Here is a 20,572-nt window from a genome sequence, read left to right as displayed (position 1 = left end):
TCATTTAGTACTCCACACAATCATACTTCTGTTGGTAGGTGTTTGTGTGACATGCAATAAAAGTACTGGATCTGCCATAGGTGGCTGCCAAGGAATAGGCGAGCACTTGGACAAAAAAATAGAAATGATTAGAAGCACACATAATCTGAGTAAATAGCTACTTTACTGAAGTTGAACAGCAAGTCCAAGAGAGAATCTGCTTTATAGGCAATGTCATTGTAAACAAACACATTCACAGATAGACTGCTATAAACTGCTGAGACTCCAGCTGACTCTGTTCATAGACCACTATCAGACAGGGCTGGGCTCACTGTGGCATCTTCTTATTTCAGCATAGTGGTGGCACTACCTGTGCATGCAGCCATAGCTGTGGCTTCAAGATGTCCACAGATTAGTACAGCTGTCGCATAGTTTACTGCAAACCTCAGGATGCATTCTGCCTGAAGGGGTGTTGATACTGTATGGCGTCACATTCCTCTCCCTACCCCCTCTAACCGCAAATTTTAAAAAAAAAACTCTTTGCCACTGTTGTATATTGGTCCTGGTGAAATACAACAATGGGTAGGATTTGGGCGCAGTTGCCACTGACCAGTCAGGAACCAAAACTGCAACTGATGCCAGCTCCTGTCCACACCCTGACATCCACTGGGGCCAGAAACAATGGCTGAAAAATCTTCCATACAGTGTGCCCCTATGCCCAGGGATGGAACATTTCCTTCTATCAGTGAAGGCATGACAGCACCTGGAGGTTCCGTGGAGGCCAACCAGAAGGTGGCATGGTGAAGTTGAGTCACCTCTCGTGGCTGGAGCCTTGATGATGGTGACAGTAATAGCAGCACATTCATTATTGGCTCCCTGTCCGGTATCAGCAGTGGAGGACCAAAGGGAGGTGAACGCAGCGAGTCTGCGGCATCCTCCTTGGCACCAAACCTGGAAAAGGAAAATGTGCAGCAGGATCACACAGCTCACAGAAGCGAAGCTGATTCTGATGATGCTTCTTGTAGCCCAGTGGAACCTGTAAGACATAAAAGAGCATCCCAAGACTTTCCTGATAAGGCCTTGTTCCCAGCACCTGCATCTGCCAAAAATTCATAAAACAACATCATTAACCTTAAATTTAGAGTTCTGGGGAACGAGGATCAATCATTGCAGAGGATGCAGCAGCTGAAGCAGCATTCGATGTCAGCATCCGTGCGAGAGCTCCACTGGTGACTTGCTGTTGTGTGGCTGGGAACTGTATGATGAGAGGAAGGGCATTAATGCCTGGTTACACATATGTGAAATGCATAACTTGTTCACGTGGTACTTTAATGTTTGGATGAAATGTTCTGCTTCACCATTAGATTGAGGGTGGGTCGGTGCTGCCATTACATCCTTGATACCACTGGTGACACAGAACTGTTGAAATTTTGCCAAAGTTCATTGGGGTCCATTGCCCAAAACTAAAACTTCCGGTAGACCTAAAATATAAAAAATTGACGTCAGAGTCTTTATAGTACTAGCTGTCATGGTGGATTCCATGGGCACCACAAACAGAAGCTTGCTAAATGCATCTACCACAAAAGCCAATGACAGTTCCACTAGGGACATGCAAAGTCAATATGCAGGTGCAGCCAGTGGGTGCTGGACTTAGGCCAAACAAAAAATTTCTGGGGGGGGGGGGGGGGGGCACTCTAGTGTTCCACATATTGTCAACAGTGAGAAGTGAATTGTTTGATTTGCATGTCCATGCCAGCCCGTGCCGTGTACAATGATGTCGGGGGAGGTGCCTAGTGCATACAGTGCCCCAATGTCTTTGATGGAGAAGGCGAAGAATTTCCTTCTGAAGCAAATGTGGCACTACTGCACAAGATTGATCATTGTCCATATGTAATAGGATAACATTCTGCTGAACAGAAAAGTTGTGCTGAAGAGCAAAATAATGGCATACCACCAGATCACTATTCTGCTCAATTGCTGCAACCAGCTGTTGCAGAAGTACTGCAACAGAATATTGAGACTGGGGTCTGCAGCCAATGCCCGAGCGATCTGATGGTGGTCAGTGGGAAAACCATCAAGTGTTTCATTCTTCTGAAAATTACAGTGAAGGCAAGAGTCCTCTGAAGTGTTGGACACCAAATCAGTGGCAGTTGGTAGATGAGAAAGAGTGTCCATGTTGAATGCTTAGCCATTGGCCTGTGCACAATTTCGTATTGGTAATTGGAGAGGAGTAGAGACCGTCTCTGAAACTTTTTCACCATGCACAGAGAGATTGGCTTGGAAGAGTTGAACAATAAGTTGAGAGGTTTGTGCTCAGCCACCAAGTAGAATTTTCTGTCATATAATTATTGCTTGAATTTGGAAACCTGTATATGATAGCAAGAGCTTTGTTCCCAATATGCAAGTAGCTGCACTGCACTTTATTGAGGAGTTTCTCTGTAAAGGCACTGTCCTCTGGTCCATTCCTGTATGAGAGAACAGCACTAATTCTGTAAGAGGATGTGCCAACCACAAGCACAATGAGTTTGGCTGGATCAAAATGCACCAAATAACATTCACTCAATAAAGCACATCTAAGATTCTGAAATGTGACTTGACACTCTTTGGTCCACTCAAACAGAACATTCTTTCATCAAAGATGATGCGATGGAGCTCCAGTCTGTGCAATGTCTGGAATGAACCAAATTAAATAAGTCAGTTTACCCAACAAAACTTGGATTTCACTGACATTCTAAGGGGCTGGGAAGTCCCTTGTGGTGATTAAATGTGTCTGAAAAGGGTGGATGCACTGACTATTAATCACATGTGTTAAATATTAAATGTTATCCTGGAAGAAGGAGCACTTGCCTTTATTAAACTTTAATCCATCATTTGGGAACACTTGAAACAATTTCCTGATATTGGAAAGACGTTCATCGAGAGTACAACCCAAAATGATTATGTCATCCAAATAGTATAAACAATAAGGAACTGTTGCAGTCAACTATAACAAATAATGTTGAAAAATTCAAGTGAGTGTCTCAAAAAATAACTCTATGTGAGTGTTGATCACCAAATCTTCTTCTGATTAGTCATCCAAAGGAAGCTGCAAATAAGCATCTTGAAAATCAATGGTGGAAAAGAAATGACTTGCACCAAGTTTGTCCATGAGTTCCTCAGACCATGGCAAAGGAATAGAGTCAATCATGGTTTGTGGATTTACTGTTCCCTTGAAATCAGCACAGAAATGTAATCTGTCTGAAGGTTTCATTATTGCCACTAAAGGTGATGCCCACTGACTGCCTGCTACAGGGAAAATCACACAATTGTCTTGCCAGGATATGAATTCTTGTACCAACTGATTCAGATAGCATGAGGGACTATCCATGTGTAGCAAAACTGTGGTTGTGCATTGTCTTTCATGGTAATGTAAGCCTCAAAATTATTAGCTCTTTCAAGATCTCCTTGAAAATTGTCCCCAAATTTACCACAAAGTTGAGCTACTCTCTCTATAGTCAAAGAAGAGTTTACAGAGAGGACATTGCCTTGAATTTGCAAACCAAAAATCAAGCAAATCCTTGTCAAAAATATTTTCATTGGCATGTGAACACAAAACTGTGAATGAAACTGTCTTCAGTGTGTCACAGAAAGTAGCAGGTAAGCTGAAAATACCTAGCGCAGAAATGTCATGTCCACCATAATCAGAAAGAGATGCCTGCAACTTCTGTAGTTTGGGGCTTGCCTAACAGTTTGAAAGTAAGGTCACTGATGGACCAGTGTCCAACTGCATGCATGCTTTGTGATTGGCAATTTGTTATGTGACAAACAATTTTTATTTGTCTGATGCTGAATAGAAGAAGTGTGTGACTTCTTTTCCTTTGCATTTACTTTGCACTGTTTAATACTAGAGCTTGGACAAAATTGCGTTGACATCCATTGACTGAGACATTTGAGACCATGCAAACTGCATTTTGAACTTGTGTTTTTACAAACAGACAGCTTGATTGTGACTGTGCTTGCCACAATAACAACACTTAGCATCACAACAGGTGTTTGTGTGCTGTGAAACTCCACTAGTTTGCTACCTAGCACACTGAGTCTGTTTGCATTTCTGCCCTGGCTGAGACTGTGCACACTGTGGGTGCGAGCTACAAGCACACTCCATTTATTACTAGTATATATTGCACAAATACAAGTGGAATCAAAGTTGACTGCTGCAATGTCACACAAGTCCTCTGCTCCACTAATTCCAAAGCCTGTTGCAAACTAGTGTCAGAATACTTGAGAATCTATTTGTGTATCCGAGGATCTCGCAGATTATGAGTAATGGCATGCCTGATAATGGCATCACCATAACAACATCTCCAATCACACTGAAATTTGTTGTGGCACTAAGCCGTTATAAGTCTGCTACCCACTGCTTATGAGTTTGATTATGTTGCCTCTGCAAATAAAACAATTTGTAACATGCAGCTACCTCTTTAATGTAATTTAATTGGATAGAAAAAAAAATCTACTCACCAAGGTATGGCAGGAGAACACACATATGAAAGGTACTCAAATTTACAAGCTTTCAGAACCAGTGGCTCCTTCTTCTGGTATAAGGGTTGAATGGGAAGGAAGGGGGATGAGAGAAGAGGATATTTAGGAAAAGGGTATAATTTGGAAAAGTTACCAAGAACCCCAAGTCAGGGGAGACTTGCCAAAGCATTGAAGGGAAAGGAAGAGGGATGAAGGAAAAATATTGGTGAGGTTTATGGAAAGGGGTAGAGTTTGGAAAAGTCACGCAGAACCCTGAGTCAGAGGACACTTACCATCCGGGGTTCTGTTTGTCCCTACCTTTAACTTGATGTACCTCGAGACAAGCATTGAGCCATGCATGGTACTCAAACTACTCCTCCTGCATTGAGTCAAAAGCACAGAATGGTGGTATGGGAACAGGCACTGCTGGCTGTGGCAGTGCTGTGATTGGTGGAGGTGGTGGTACAGGGTTTGCTTGTGTAGCGAGCAGTCTGGTCATCATTTCCATTAAATTATTCAGCTACTGCACCTGCAACTGAAAATCTGTGTTAGTAGTGGTTCTTTGTGGAGGGCTATCCACGATCAACACACAACAGTAAGAAAGATAAGGGAACACACGAAATAGTTAGGCTCCAAACGTACAAGAACACACAGTTAATTTGGAGGCAGATGCAGGCCAGCATCTGAAATGAGAACAGAATCAAGAATTGGGAAGCACAGAAACAATGACAAATCTGCAAAAAATAGAGAAACACAAATATAAATGTTGTCACCAGGTGGCTGTAGAGTGAGAAGTAGAACCAGAAAACTCATGAGCATATATTCGTCACCTGCGTTGCACCCTCAAGAGGTGGGTGCCAAGGAATAGGTGGGTGCTTATATAAAAAGCAGAGATGATGAGAAGTACACATAATCTGAGTGACTCAATAACTTTACTTAACTTGAACAGCAAATCTGAGAGAGAGTCTATTATACAGGCGTGGTCCTTGTAAACAAATACATTCACAGATAGGCTACTATTAACTGCTGAGGCTTTGGCTCTCTCTACTCGCAGAGCACTAGTAGACTGGCTGGCCTTGTTGCAGCACCTCCTTATTCCAGCACAGTTGTGGTGCTACATACACTTATGCTCTTAAGTGATCTGCCCCATCTGCACCCTCTCCCTCCTGTTATCACTTTTTCAACAACTCTCGACTTATTCTCGTACCCTCACTGAAGGGCAGACCTGTAGTTCAGAATGATAGTAGTTCTGTAATCCATCTGGGTTTTTTTTTTTTTTTTTAACACATGCAATAGTCCACAAATTAATACAACAAGCAATGTATTGGTATGTGTGGGCATCAGTACAATTTATTATATTAAAAATATGCAGAACTAATATTTTTTTTGGTTATCTACAAAACAGATATTAATTCTGGATGAGGCTACAGCAGCAGTAGATCCTGAAACAGAAGCTTGTGTCCAGAGTACAATAGAGTCAGAGTTCCAGCACTGCACAGTACTCACAATAGCACATCGGCTGAATACTGTTATGCACTGTGACCATATTATTGTGATGGATAAAGGGCAGGTATGTAAAAAATTTGTTTTTGCATTATTGTGGCTGCAGTATTCAGTGCTAATGAGAATGTTGTAATGACATGTTTAGTTCTGTAACTAACTCAAGTAATATATGTAGATATAATTATATGTTATACTTGCAGGTCAAGTGATAAATCAGTTGTTTTTTAAATGTGATGTTGCTTCTACGAGGTTTGATCAAAATGTACATGGAACTGTTTAATTTTACGGAGAGTATATATCTTATAATCAAAGATTTTTTTTTTATATTGTTGTATTTGCCCTGAATATATTTTGACATTGCTAGTAGAAATAGATGTCTACTTTACTGTTTACTGATGTTTTGGAATGCTTGCTGACTGAGGCTGTGGAAAAAATGGGGCAAAAGGATTGAATTAGTGTCAAATATACAGCAGGACATTCAACAGAGCATCAGTTATCCAAACTAAGTGGGGGATGTGGATGTTTAGAGAACCAGTTTCTTTGAATAATCCAACTGTATACTTTTATTTATCTACAAATCCACATATGTTTATAGTAATCTAATAGTAATGTAATAGTAACATGAATCTCTTTTATTATTACAAATGCAAGTACAGTAGAAGTGTATGTAATCAGGGTTGCCACAGGTTCTGGGAATCAGGGAATTTCAAACACATCAGGGAAATTTGAAAAAGAAAGCACTGGACAAATCTTGTTTTTGTCTCAGTAGATGTAATGGTTTGTTTACTGAGGTGTCGTGTATCGTTGCTGGCTGGGTGTAGCTGAATACGTGTGCCACTTCCCTGCTCCCGCATTACTACTGCTCCTCCCCTTCCTACCAATCCTTCCAGCTTTCAGTCAGTGCTGCCACCACTTCTTGTAACTAGCCTAGCAACTGCCAACAAGAGGCAAGGAGGCATAAGGAGTGATTCGTCTTGACTTTAAAGTGTTTTAATCAGGCCATGCTTGCTTTAAAATTCAATGGCCCTCCAAGATTTTCATTAAATTGAATTGCCTTTTCATATAGAATGGGGCAAGAGAGAGGTTCTCCTTGTATGAACCACTTGTAAACAACGTCATATCTAGATCTGTGTTCATGGTGAGCTTAATATTTTTATGACTTATGGACCAACGAGTAGAATAAAGCTTAGATATAAAATTTGTGATGCTCTTTTTTTCGTAATTGTCAGCTTACAAAACTTGTCCTCATTACATAACGTAGTTTCAAATTCAGCTCCCTCTAACCTTTTATTAATATCTTATTTGTCTCTCATAGAAAGGACAACACATTTTTGTTTAGGCATTTTATATTGCAAGTGTACTTTATGTGGGAAAGTTGACAGACGTGTTTGTAACAGAGCCCAAACAGTTACTACTGTTAGCAACTTGACATTGGTGTGAGGGATAAGGACAATATCATAGCTGAGGGTAGGGAGGCATGCATTAGTGAGTAACAGTTCAGTTAAGTGGTCGTTTGGTTGACTGACATTTGGATAATCGACACTCTACTGTATCAGTTTTGATTAATCTTCTGAAGGTACAATAAGCATTTCAAAATGGTACAAATTTTACAAAAATAACCATTTGTTGAAGATGATCAACTCTCTAGATGCTCCTGTCCATCAGCAGCTGGTGACAATGTTCAGAATGTGAGGAAACTGGTTACTGACAATCGCTGATTCATTATCATAAAGATGGCTGATGATATTGGCATATCATCTTTTCCCAGGATCATTGTAGATTCTTGCAGAGAGTAGTTTCAGTTTCCAAGAGAGTGAATTGGGGACTTGTGGAAATCATGGCTTGCAAGTCAGTCATGCAGCAAGCAGCTTTACTGCCACACCCATGCATTAAGTTCAGAATAGAGGCTAGGGTGAGGGTATGGTGACAGGAAATGATAAAGAGCATATTTACCAAATAATACATTTATTCATTACAAATCAGTACATGATCAACTGATAGTCAGTTCTGTTCCTAAATGTCTTTTGTTAATGTTAGTGCATTACATATGTGACTCAGAAAACCAGCTGTAATTGCTCCACATTGTTTTAATATCTTATTAGAGATGTCATCTACTCCAACAGAACATTTATTTTTCAAAGATATAATAATTTTACTTATTTCAGAAGAGGTTGTTAGGTGAAACTTAATCTGAGTAATTTTTTTCAAAACTGACTCTTCCATGTTCTGCCTGGCTTTTACTTTTTAACTATTCTCACAAATTTTTTCTCCTACACATAATAAATGGTTGTTAAATACATTACCTACTTGTGTACTGCTGGTCAGGATGGTCTCATTCTCTTTAATAGTAATACTACCTACCCCAGTGGTTATTTTTCCTGTCTCCCTTCTAACAACATTCCGTATTGATTTGATTTTATTTCCGGAGTTGTTAATTTCTTCTCTAACATACATATTTCTTCATTTCCTTACAACTTTTCTCAGTGTGTTAGAATAATTTTTATAGTGTAAAACTACTTCTGGATCTTTACTAGTTCTTGCTGTCTCATACAGTTTTCTTTTTCTTTCTGAAGACACTTTAATATATGTAGTAATCCAAGGTTTCTTTGAAAAATGTGTGGTGTTAAATTTAGTAATTTTCTGTGGGAAACAATGTTCAAAAAAAGGATATAAATTTATGAAGAAATATGTCTCATTTATCATTAGCATTTGGCTCATTATATACATCTCCCCAATTAACATTTCTTAAACTTTCTCTGAAGTACTCTATAGATACCGGGTTGAGCAACCTCATACTTTTACTTAATGGTTTCTGAACTGAGCTCATCCATTTCAGTTCCAGGATCAATGTTGGAGTCACAACAATGCCATACTCACATGCCTATAGACTCTTTTGTGTAGTCTCTGTGCACTGCTGCATCAGGCTTCAAGATCGGATCAAATGCCATGTTGTGCTTCCCCAACTAAGTGTGTCAGTAATAGTGCATTATATTAATATGTTCCTAGGCCACATATTACTAAGCAGTAAAGGAAACAAAAAAAAAGTTCGGAGTAGGAATTAAAATCCATGGAGAAGAAATAAAAACTTTGAGGTTCGCCGATGACATTGTAATTCTGTCAGAGACAGCAAAGGACTTGGAAGAGCAGTTGAACAGAATGGACAGTGTCTTGAAAGGAGGGTATAAGATGTACATCAACAAAAGCAAAATGAGGATAATGGAATGTAATCAAATTAAGTCGGGTGATGCTGAGGGTATTAGATTAGGAAATGAGACACTTAAAGTAGTAAAGGAGTTTTGCTATTTGGGGAGCAAAATAACTGATAGTGGTCGATGTAGAGAGGATATAAAATGTAGACTGGCAATGGGAAGGAAAGCATTTCTGAAGAAGAGAAATTTGTTAACATCGAGTATAGATTTAAGTGTCAGGAAGTCGTTTCTGAAAGTATTTGTATGGAGTGTAGCCATGTATGGAAGTGAAACATGGACAATAAATAGTTTGGACAAGAATAGAATAGAAGCTTTTGAAATGTGGTGCTACAGAAAAATGCTGAAGATTAGATGGGTAGATCATATAACTAATGAGAAGGTATTGAATAGAATTGGGGAGAAGAGGAGTTTGTGGCACAACTTGACTAGAAGAAGGGATCGGTTGTTAGGACATTTTCTGAGGCATCAAGGGATCACCAATTTAGTACTGCAGGGCAGGGTGGAGGGTAAAAATTGTAGGGGGAGACCAAGAGATGAATACACTAAGCAGATTCAGAAGGATGTAGGTTGCAGTAGGTACTGGGAGATGAAGAAGCTTGCACAGGATAGAGTAGCACGGAGAGCTGCATCAAACCAGTCTCAGGACTGAAGACCACAACAACAACATGCCACATATTACTATGAACAGTTCACAGACAGAACTACCTGCCATTGCTGTCTCCAGCCAGCTGTATGAGGACATGCCAACCATACCTCTGGCGACCCCAAGCACTGACATCTCCAGCTGCCACCATATCACTACTGACTGGCCCTCTACCATAGTGTTCACACTAATGTCACTATGAATGGTGTGAGCCCCAAAACTATAATAGCCACAGGTTGATCACCTGTGTTTTCTTGCAGCTCTCAAGCTCTACTCTCCATGAGGTCATGTGTGTAGCAGCCATACCACAGAAATGTGCGACTGACAGAACTCCAGTTACAGGAAGCCTGAAGACAGCAAGTGTTGTCATCCACTGGTGTGCACATTTATCATTAGGACAATTTTTGGTAATGGTGTGCCAAGCATGGGTGGGAGTCGGACAAACCGGTGCAAGCTGTGCGACAGTGCTGTGCAGACTCGTATTCCTGAGTCTGATTCTCTACTTGTAAACCATGCAGATCAAGCTTAGCATGAGCTTCCCACCACCCCAGGCATAAAGTTAATTTGGTGCTGTTCAACTAATTTTTGTTTCGTCATGTTTGTAAAGTACACATTCCCTATGGGTTGAGAAGAAAGTAGTTTGTTTCTTTTCAAACAAGCATTCATTGTTTTCTCAATTCACACAATTGAGCACCATGCTCTTATAATTGAAGACTCTGTACCCTCCATGGCCAAGGTATTTTCCCAGACAGGTTAAAATATGCCATTGTCAGGCCTCTCTACATAGAGGGGGACGCCATATATGAGGGGCGTTTGAAAAGTCCATGCAAAGTCCGAGAGATGGCACCACCGGCACGTATCGAGGTCATGTTTAGTTAGTAGCATCTTTGGAAAGAACACACACCAAGATTTAGCCATATTGGTCTATTTCTTTGTGTTTGGCATTCCTGTGAATCAAGGAAGTCGAGTGATTGACAAAAAATTGACGAAAAAGAATTTCGTGTGGTGATTAAACATTACTTTATGAAAGGCAAAACGCCTCAGGAGACAAGAAGCTTGATAAACATTACAGTGACTCTGCACCTTCAATTAGAACAGTTTATAAGTGGTTTCAAAATATTCAGAATGGCCATATGGGCACAAGTGATGCTGAACATTCTGAACACCCTGTGGAAGTTCCGACTCCAGAAATCATTGATAAAATCCATGATATTGTGATGGTTGACAGAAGAGTTAAGGTGCATGAGATTGCTAGTGCTGTGGGCATCTCGAATGAATGGGTACATAATATTTTGCGTAAACATTTGGATGTGAGAAAGCTATCCACAAGATGGGTTCCTCAATTGCTCAGCTTTACCAAAAACGGCATTGTGTGAAGTGTTGCAAGGATAGTTTGCAGCTGTTCAGGAAGAATCTGCAGGATTTAAAGCATCGTTTTGTATCTGTGGATGAAACATGGATGCATTACTATACTCCTGAGACCAAGCAAGAATCTAAACAATGGGTTACCAAGGGAGAATCTGTACCAACAATGGTGAAGACCATTCCTTCGGCCGGAAAGGTTACGGCGGCTGTCTTTTGGGATTTGCAAGGGATAATCCTCATCAACTATCTGGAAAGGGTAAAACTATTACAGGTGCATATTATTCATTGTTATTGGACCGTTTGAAAACCGAGCTGCAAGAATAACGCTAGCGATTGAACCGCAGAAAAGTCCTTTTCCATCACGACAATGCACCAGCACACACCGCAGCTGTTGTAGTCACAAAATTAATGGAAATAGGATTCCAACTTGTTTCACATCCCCCAATACTCCAGACTTGGCTCCCTTGGACTACTGTTTGTTTCCCAATTTGAAGAAATGGCTGGCGGGACAAAGATTTTATGCGAGTGAGGAGGTGATTGCAACAACTAATAGCTATTTTGCAGACTTGGACAATTCCTATTATTCAGAAGGGATCACAAATTAGTACAGCATTGGATGAAGTGTATAAGTCTACAAGGAGACTATGTCAAAAAATAAAAAAGTTTACCCCAAACACTTAAGTGGTTTTTATTTTTGCATGGACTTTTCAAATGCCCCTCATATGTCAATAATTATCGACCAGTATCCTTGCTTACAGCATTTTCAAAAATCTTCGAGAAAATAATGTACTCAGTAGTGGTTAGCCACTCAACAGTAATGGGTACTTAGTAAATCACCATTCGGATTTCAAAAATGCTGTTCTACTGAGACAGCAATATACAATTTCACTGTCCACATAATGGAGTCTTTAAATAGTAAAATGTCACCAATAGGAATTTTCTGTGACTTGTCCAAAGCATTTGATTGTGTGAACCATGACATTACATTACAGAAATTACAATTCTATGGTATAAATGGAATAGCATATGAGTGGTTCATGTAATACCTACAGAACAGGTAACAAAAAGTTTCTTTATATGGGTCAAGTGATTTAAATAAGTTTGCCACTTCATCTAACTGAGGCGAAATTACATTAGATGTTCCACAGGGTTCAGTTGTGGGTACCCTTCTGTTCTTGATTTATTTATTTATTTATTTATTTATTTATTCTTTGCCCATGGACTCCAGCTGAAAATCCAGCTGAGAGTATTGGGTGTGTCATACAATAGGCTATTAACATCAAACTTGATTACATTATATATAAATGAAACAAATGATTAAACAGAAATAGTCCATAATCATACAAAGGTATTACATGTTTCACTTTATATGTACATACAAATCCAAACAACATACATGATCATTTTAATGATATAACATATTAAACACCATCTTAGTATTCACTCAAACTGTATATACATTTCTCTGTGAGATATAGTTTCAAATGATTTTTAAAACATTTTAGGTCTGTTTCTTTTTTAATGATTTTGGGGAGTTTATTAAAAAACCTTTTGCCTGCTTCTTCTGGGGCAGTCATAGACAGTTTTAGATTTCTGTTTATCATGTAGTAATTTTCATTTCCTCTTGTACCGTGTTTGTGTACATCTTTATTTAGGAGGTGTTTATCACTTGACGTTACCGCCATTATGCTTTGGTATATGTACAGTGAATATACTGTCATAATATTATAGTATACAAAAGCTTGCCTACAGGTCTGTCTTGGTGGTATTTTTGCAATGCATCTCACTGCCCTTTTCTGAATTGTGAATATTCTTTTTAGGTAGCCAGCTTGTGCACTTCCCCATATATGAACTGAATAAGACAAATGTGGGAAGACAAGTCCATAATACATTGATCTGAGGACTTTATCATCCACAGTCTTAGCTGTTTTATGCATGATGAAGATCTGTTTGTTTATCTTTTTACACAGTGCATCGATGTGCTCCCCCCATGCCAAATGTTTGTCTATTATAGTTCCTAGAAAATTTGTGCTGGTTACTTCTTTAATAGTCTTTCCATTTATATTAACATTTATATTATAATTTTCACTATGCTTGGTCTGAAATACTACATTCATTGTTTTAGACTGATTCATAAACAGGTTGTTTTCTGTTAAATATTTATTTGCATTTTCGATAGTCATGAGTGCTTCCTTCTCAAGCTCCTCCTTTGTGTCAGCTGTGCAAATGATTGTTGTGTCATCAGCATACATTATAAGTTTCTGATTTATATAGCTAGGGAAGTCATTTACGTAGAGTATAAATAGTATTGGCCCAAGCACAGACCCTTGCGGCACACCGTGTTTAACTGTTTGTAATTCTGATCTGTAGTTTGTTATATTTCCCCCACTAGTATGTCTGATTTCTGTACATTGTTTCCTATTTGAAATGTATGATTTAAGTATGTCATAGCATTTTCCTCTAATTCCATACTGATATAATTTCATCATTAATTTTGAGTGATTCACACAATCAAATGCCTTAGATAGGTCCATAAAAATCCCACAAGTCTTTTGTTGCCTGTCAAGTAAATTAAGAATGTGCTCAATTATATCTGTTGATGCTGTTTTTGTTGACTTCCCTTCTCTGAAACCATGTTGTGATGAATGCAGTATACTGTACTTTGTTATAAAACTTACAATTCTATTCTTTATTATCATTTCATAGATTTTAGCAAATGTTGAGATCAGATGTATATGAACGACCTCCCTTCTTATCTGAAACAAGAAGCTGAACTGACACTGTTTGCTGGTGATACAAGCATCATTATTATTCCAGTAAAAGAAACTCCAATTGAAAATGATACGAATAAGGTCTTTGGAAAAGTCATTAATTGGTTTTCTGCAAATAGGATTGCTCTAAACTTTGAAAAAACACAGTAAATCCAATTATCTGCTGCAAAAAGTGCAGTTCCTTCAATAAATATAACACGTCAACAGAAGTCAGTAAACAGGGTAGAGCATACTAAGTTTTTGGGTGTACATATAGATGAGAATCTTAATTGGAAAATTCATATTTTGGATCTTCTAAAGTGACTAGGTTCAGCAACTTTTGCAATCACAATAATTGCCAATTTTGAGGATATAGAAATTAGTAAGCTAACATACTTTGCACACTTTCACTCTCTGATGTCATATGGAATAATATTTTGGAGTAACTCAACACTTAGACAAAAAGTATTCACAGCTGAAAAGAAAGTGGTTAGAATAATGTGTGGGGTTCAGAGTCGCACATCTTGTAGGCATCTTTTTAAAAGACTAGGAATTCTTAGAACAGCCTCACAGTAAATTTACTCACAAATGAAATTTGTTCTCAACAACATGGACCAGTTTAAAAACAACAGTGACATTCATGATTATAATACCAGAAAAAAGAAAGACTTACACTATCCTTTACTCAACCTGTCTTTGGCACAGAAAGCAGTAAAGTATGCTGCCACAAAATTTTTTGACAAATTACCAGATGAAATAAAATGTCTGACAGACAGCAGTAATAGCTTCAAAAATAAATTGAAATCATATCTCCTTGACAACTCCTTCTATACCACAGATGAATCCTTGAACATGAATAAATAAATCTATAAATATAATATATGCATGTTGTGCCATTTAAGGGAATGGGGTAAGTAATAGAAATATTAATGTTTAACACTGTACTGTAATATATATATGTTAAAAAATTTTATTTCATATGTGCATTTCTTGTGCACTTGACATGTTCCATATCAAAACAGGTACCATACCAGGCATGCATGGAACACACAAGCAACTAAATAACTAACTAAGGGTGACATCTGGAGTGAGCTCAACAGGAAAGCAAACATGAAAACTGGTGCAGAAGTCAGACTGACCTCAACAACCAATGCAGTGGAGACTGTTTTCCCATTAACCTCAAGCTCTGGACGTTGCCCTCCAAGCCATTGGGCTTATCCATATACAGTTCCATGATCCATGTTTAATCACGTCAGTGTTGTACTTGGGTGAGGAAGGTCGCATGTAGAAATCATGACAGGGCCACCAGTGAAGAGGAAATATTTGGAGATCACCAATTACAAGTTAGTCATGTAGTGAACTGGCTTTACTACCACACCCATGCACTACTTTCAGAAAGGACGTTAGGGTGAGGGCACGGTGATGGGAATTGATAAAAAGAGCATGTGTGTCAAATAATACATTTATTCATCACAAATCAGTACATGACCAACTGACCATAACTTCTATTCATAGACTGCAATAAATGGTGTTAACACAAATAGTTTTCACTCAAACACTGGTCCTGGAGGGTATTCACTCCTCAGTGGAAGGGGCACACCATCCAACAACATGACTGCAGTAAGACAGTGGATCCGCGTCCTAAATGAAATGAGCTACATCCTTCTCAACCCACGCGGAGCTGTGTACTTTGCAAAAATGACAAAACGAAAACAAAATTAATAATGCCAGATTAACTTGACATGTGCTGATGGGGAGCTCACACATAGCTCAACCCATGTGGTTCACAGGTAGCAGAATCAGACACAGGAATATGTGTCTCCATGGTACTGTTGCTCACCTCACACAGGTTTGTCTGACTAGGCTCGTACATGGCACACTGTTGCCAAACTTTGGCCTAACAGCAATGTGTGTGCTGGTGGATGCCATGTGCCGCTCACTTTGTTCAGGCTGTAAGTCCAGTTCTGCAGTTCATCCATTTCTGTAGTACAGCTGGCACAAGTTCATAAAATATAAACTAAAATTTATTTGCAGAGACATATCCTGCATGAAAATTAACAATGAAGAAGAGTGAGAGAATGAATACAATACAAGAATGTTTTTAATTGTACTGATGTGACAGTGAGTCATTGGAGGGAGCTCTTTCTTATTGTACACAAAAAGTCATGATGACTGATAAAGTGCTATTCAGCAGAGTCGCAGCAGTGAATAATATTAAAAATCACATTTACTGGGAATAAGCATGGATAAAAATTTTCCAAAATTAAAAAGGTTAGAAATAAGTGGGTCTTTTGTACATTACTGTATCACTCTTGCTGGAATTTTCTCCATTTCTTAGCTGTCATACTCTGCTGTCTTGAGTCCTACCACAATCACCTTCAGTGTATAATGTTCAACAAAAAATACACAGAATTATCATTTTTCTCAAAATATCTTTATTTTGTCCCCTTCAAAGTAGTCACCATTAAATATAATACATTTGTGTCAGCATTTCTAAAACACAATTTTAAATGATATTTAGCTCCTTCATTGATCCTACATTGATTCTGTGATGCTAGTTATTTTCAGCTTCAAGAATAGGATGATATCATTTGGAGCCATGTCTAGCAGAGACATGATAAGGATATTGCTTTTAGTCAAAAATTGATGAACATATGGGGAAGTGTGAACAGCTACATCATTGTGGTACTTTTACCATGAAATATTTGGTCACAAGTAAGAGCATTTTCTTCAGATTGCCTCATTCATGCCCCTTTTAGGTTCTCGGAGAAAATAACTCTTAACCCACTACACCATTGAAATTGAATATCACAGTGAGCAGAACCTTCTTGCAACATTGAACTTCAGAAGCAGTTTCAAAATCATTGTAAGCATCATTCAGCAACTTCTGAACAATGCGAATTTATTGCTGCTTTTGGATGAAAATCACTGATTTCAGAACATATCTGCCTTTCACATATTTTTTACCCAAAACAATGCAAAAGTTGCTTGGCACGAGCCAAATTATACTGGATAATTTTTTCTGATGATGGACTTGTTAAGTTGAAAATGGATTTTTTTTTTTCATTAATAAACATGAAGCAGTTTTGTCGAGCAGTGGCAAAATACTCATGTAGCTACACTGAAGAATTCATAGTTAATGGAACTCAGCACATTATTCTTAATGAGGAGAAATTGTCAGATTTGAATATAGGTTCAGGCATACCAAACAGAAATTTTATAAGGCCATAACTATTCATGATATGTATAAATGCCCTGGTGGATAATGCTTTTCGCAGAGTATGTTATATAGAGGGAAGTTGAGACACCAGAAAAGTGTAGTAGGCTGCTGCAAGACTTGTAGAGGATCTACGCTTGCTGCAGGGGCTGTCAGTCAATCTTTGGCATAAACCAGTGTAACGCAATGGGCACAAACTGGTGAAAGGACCAATCACTATTTGTTTACACAATTGGCAGTCAGTCACTGGAATCAACCAGAATTGGGGAAATGATAGTGTCTGTTGAATTATTGTCTACCTCAGATGAGACAGTTGCTTGTGGAATATATTTGTAGGTATAGATTTGTCCTCACAACTCATTTTTTAAATACAGCATACCAGCTTAAATTTCGACGATTAGATGATTGTTTCATTCCTATTCCTGACCCCTAATAACTGTGAAAGCTAGTGAAACATGTTGCAGAAGTATATTAGTCATTATTTCTCCTGCTCAATAAAAGCAGCAGAAAGACATCCACGATTATTACCAGGTGAAAATTTCAGTAGTTCATCTTCTGTAAGTCCTTAAAACATAACACAAACAAAAACCATGATTTTGAAGAAGTAATATATATATATTCACTGTTTTTACTATAAAATGAGCAATGATGTCCTAGAAACTGTTGAATAAAACAATACGATTTATGTATGTATAACTGTGACAATGTTTGGTTGCAGGTTGTAGAAATGGATACACCACGGAATCTTTTGTCCAATCCTGACTCAGTATTCAATATGATGTGTTCTGCGTCTGATGCATAACTGGAAAGCAGCTGTGACAACTGATATGGATTTGGTTACTCTTAACAATACATATGGAATAATGTAAATTTTCACAGAAATTATCAACTGAATTACAGACATCACATAATTTGGCATAACTGCCCAAATGAGTGTGGTAAAGATTCATTGCATAAATTGTGGTGCCATAGTGCAAACAATGATCTTTTACAAATCCTTCTATCTTTATTCATTTACATAGCATCAGACTGCTTTGAATGTTTCACACTCACTGTAAGCAAACAGTAGAGCATCAGTTCCCTCAAATGCAGCATCATAAAATATATATTTCTGGTTATGTGCAGCTTGTGTGAGAGTCACCCACTGAGCATCACCAACTGACTTAGGCTATAATCAGTCCTTATAGCTCAATAATTTATTCTTATTATTTATTAATATCAGATGTAACTCATGTATGTACATTTGTCCTGTAAAAGAAAAAATATATTCATCTTTAAGTTCTTTACACTTTGTGTTTTTACTATGTGTTTAATTATAGGCTAATTCCATTCTTACCATCAGGATGTATTGTAAGGTGAATTGAAAAGAAAAGGAAGGGAGGAAAATGCTGTATCAGTAAATATATGTCTTCTGTGCTCTCTCTTTTTATTTTTCATCCAAAAATACATTAGTGAAGTATTTTGCACTAATCAATCACAAGTCCATAAGGACTGTAATAACTTATTTGCCAATAATAGTACAAGTTAATTGCTTAAAGAGAAAATGATGACTATTACATTCATGCTCTAGTGCTCCAAAGTGATGATTTGTAATTATCTGTGGGAAAGCTGTAACGAGAAGCAATAACTCAGATGGGTGGATGGTAATGTCATGCTTTTCTGAAAGAACTTCTTTCTCAAGTCACCACCACCTAACTGCATAGGGTGAGAACTGCCACCTGACTTAATTCAAGAAATTAATACAACAGCACTTTGTTCAAAATTAATGACACTAAAACATAACGTCAATAGTTACGTTAATATAATCCAATCATATTTATGACATTCATGTGGACTGTCATTTGACCTGTGTTAGTAATTGAAGGCACCTTGAATACTATGATCTATGTGAACATAACTGCAGACCACCTACATGCCTTAACCATATTCCCTGACACTGAAGGCACCTTCTAGGAGGGTAACTGTTTGTGTCATAAGACCATAATCATACTACAATGGTGTGAGAAATGTGGTAGTGGACTTAAGTTGATTGATGTGTTGGCCACCAAACTGACCTGCCTGGAACCCAATGGAACGCATTTCGGATGCTGTCAGGCATGAGTATCAAGCCCACATACCATCGGCCTGTAATTATGGGAACCTCATGACCTGTGCATAGACATCTGTGGCCATATGCCTCCAAGAACATACCAACATCTTTTCAAACCCATGCCAGGCAAAATCACTGCTGTATTGCATTCCAGAGGTGGACCAACATGCTATTAAACATGTGTTCACAATGTCACGATCCATCAGTGTATATTGCTGTAACTCATCACTGCCTTAGCTTGATGCTGCTTCCCATAAATAGAAGCCTCAAATGCCCTGCCCTGATTAAAAGAGGGGACTTTTTATTGTTGCAATGAACAACTCAAGATACTGCTATGTTTTGTTGTTTGCTTTTGGTTCTCTCAGAACAGAAAGTTTTTTGCAGAGGCCATCTATGTTGAATGAGAAAACATATACATTTATTTTTTGAAATGGTGTTTTATATAAAAGTAGTTGCAAAGAGGAATAGTAAACATATGAGAGAAACTGTAGACATTCTGCAATTTTACTAGTATTTCGGCTCTGATATAATTTAGAGATATGTCTTAGCAATAAAGGTAATATTTAAATATGATTAATATTCAAGTGATTAGGAAAAGAAATAAATTCACAGTTAATGAGGTATTTTACCGATTTTTCTATGTCAACACTCAAAATTTTCTGTGTGACAAAAGTGGGAATAGAAATCATGATGATCTCATTGCAGGCATGTGAAGATAATAGTGTATGGTGGAAAATTAAGGAGTATTATTTGTATGCTAAAGAACTAACCACCTACCCAGCCAATAATTGGAGATTTCAATGTCTTGCATTTGAAAACCCTGGATTCATAAATAAGAAATAACATAGTATGTTTCAAAAAGAGTCATCCCATTTTTCATGAATAAAGCTAATAACTTGGATTGAATTTTAACTTTTGTATAAAAACTAGAAGTTTACCTCTGCTTCAGCCTGTTGGTGGTGCAGCTAGCTCATTCTCTGATTTATTGCCCAATGTGTGTTGAGTCAAGATGGTGATAACACAGCAATGAAAGACATGTTGCTCTCTCTGCTTCAGAATTTGTAATTTAGTTACAGCTGTGCAGCATCCATTTTATCGAGAGTATGCCACAGCACCTCTTCACTGCCTCAGTGATGAATCAGCTGCAGAGAGTGTACAGGTCTCACATTGCAGCACTGGCCTCCAAGTTAGCCTGATCTCATGTTATGTGATTCTTAAACAATGGAAAGTCTAGGATGAAATAACAACAGGAAGAATTGAGTTGCAGACAGGCACAGTGAAAAATAATGCTAGGAATATTTCAGCTGTCAGATGAAA

The 20,572-nt window shown here is 38.2% G+C and overlaps 1 protein-coding gene across 7 annotated transcripts in view; it reads left to right on the top strand.

Annotated features, from left to right (window-relative positions):
• Positions 1–18,422, top strand: part of LOC126186509 (ATP-binding cassette sub-family C member 5-like) — a 532,505-nt gene extending 514,083 nt beyond the window's left edge. For all 7 annotated transcript variants that reach the window (XM_049928217.1, XM_049928221.1, XM_049928220.1 and 4 more), the window contains 2 exons: positions 5,885–6,049; positions 17,885–18,422. In XM_049928217.1, the coding sequence (XP_049784174.1) occupies positions 5,885–6,049; positions 17,885–17,968 (249 nt within the window). In that variant the 3' untranslated portion in view covers positions 17,969–18,422. The remainder of the gene's footprint in view (positions 1–5,884; positions 6,050–17,884) is intronic.
• The last annotated feature ends 2,150 nt before the right edge of the window (positions 18,423–20,572 follow it).

This window comes from Schistocerca cancellata, chromosome 1 (assembly GCF_023864275.1).
Source record: "Schistocerca cancellata isolate TAMUIC-IGC-003103 chromosome 1, iqSchCanc2.1, whole genome shotgun sequence".
In the NCBI taxonomy this organism is placed as follows: domain Eukaryota; kingdom Metazoa; phylum Arthropoda; class Insecta; order Orthoptera; family Acrididae; genus Schistocerca; species Schistocerca cancellata.
This window is presented reverse-complemented; position numbering and strand designations above follow the sequence as displayed.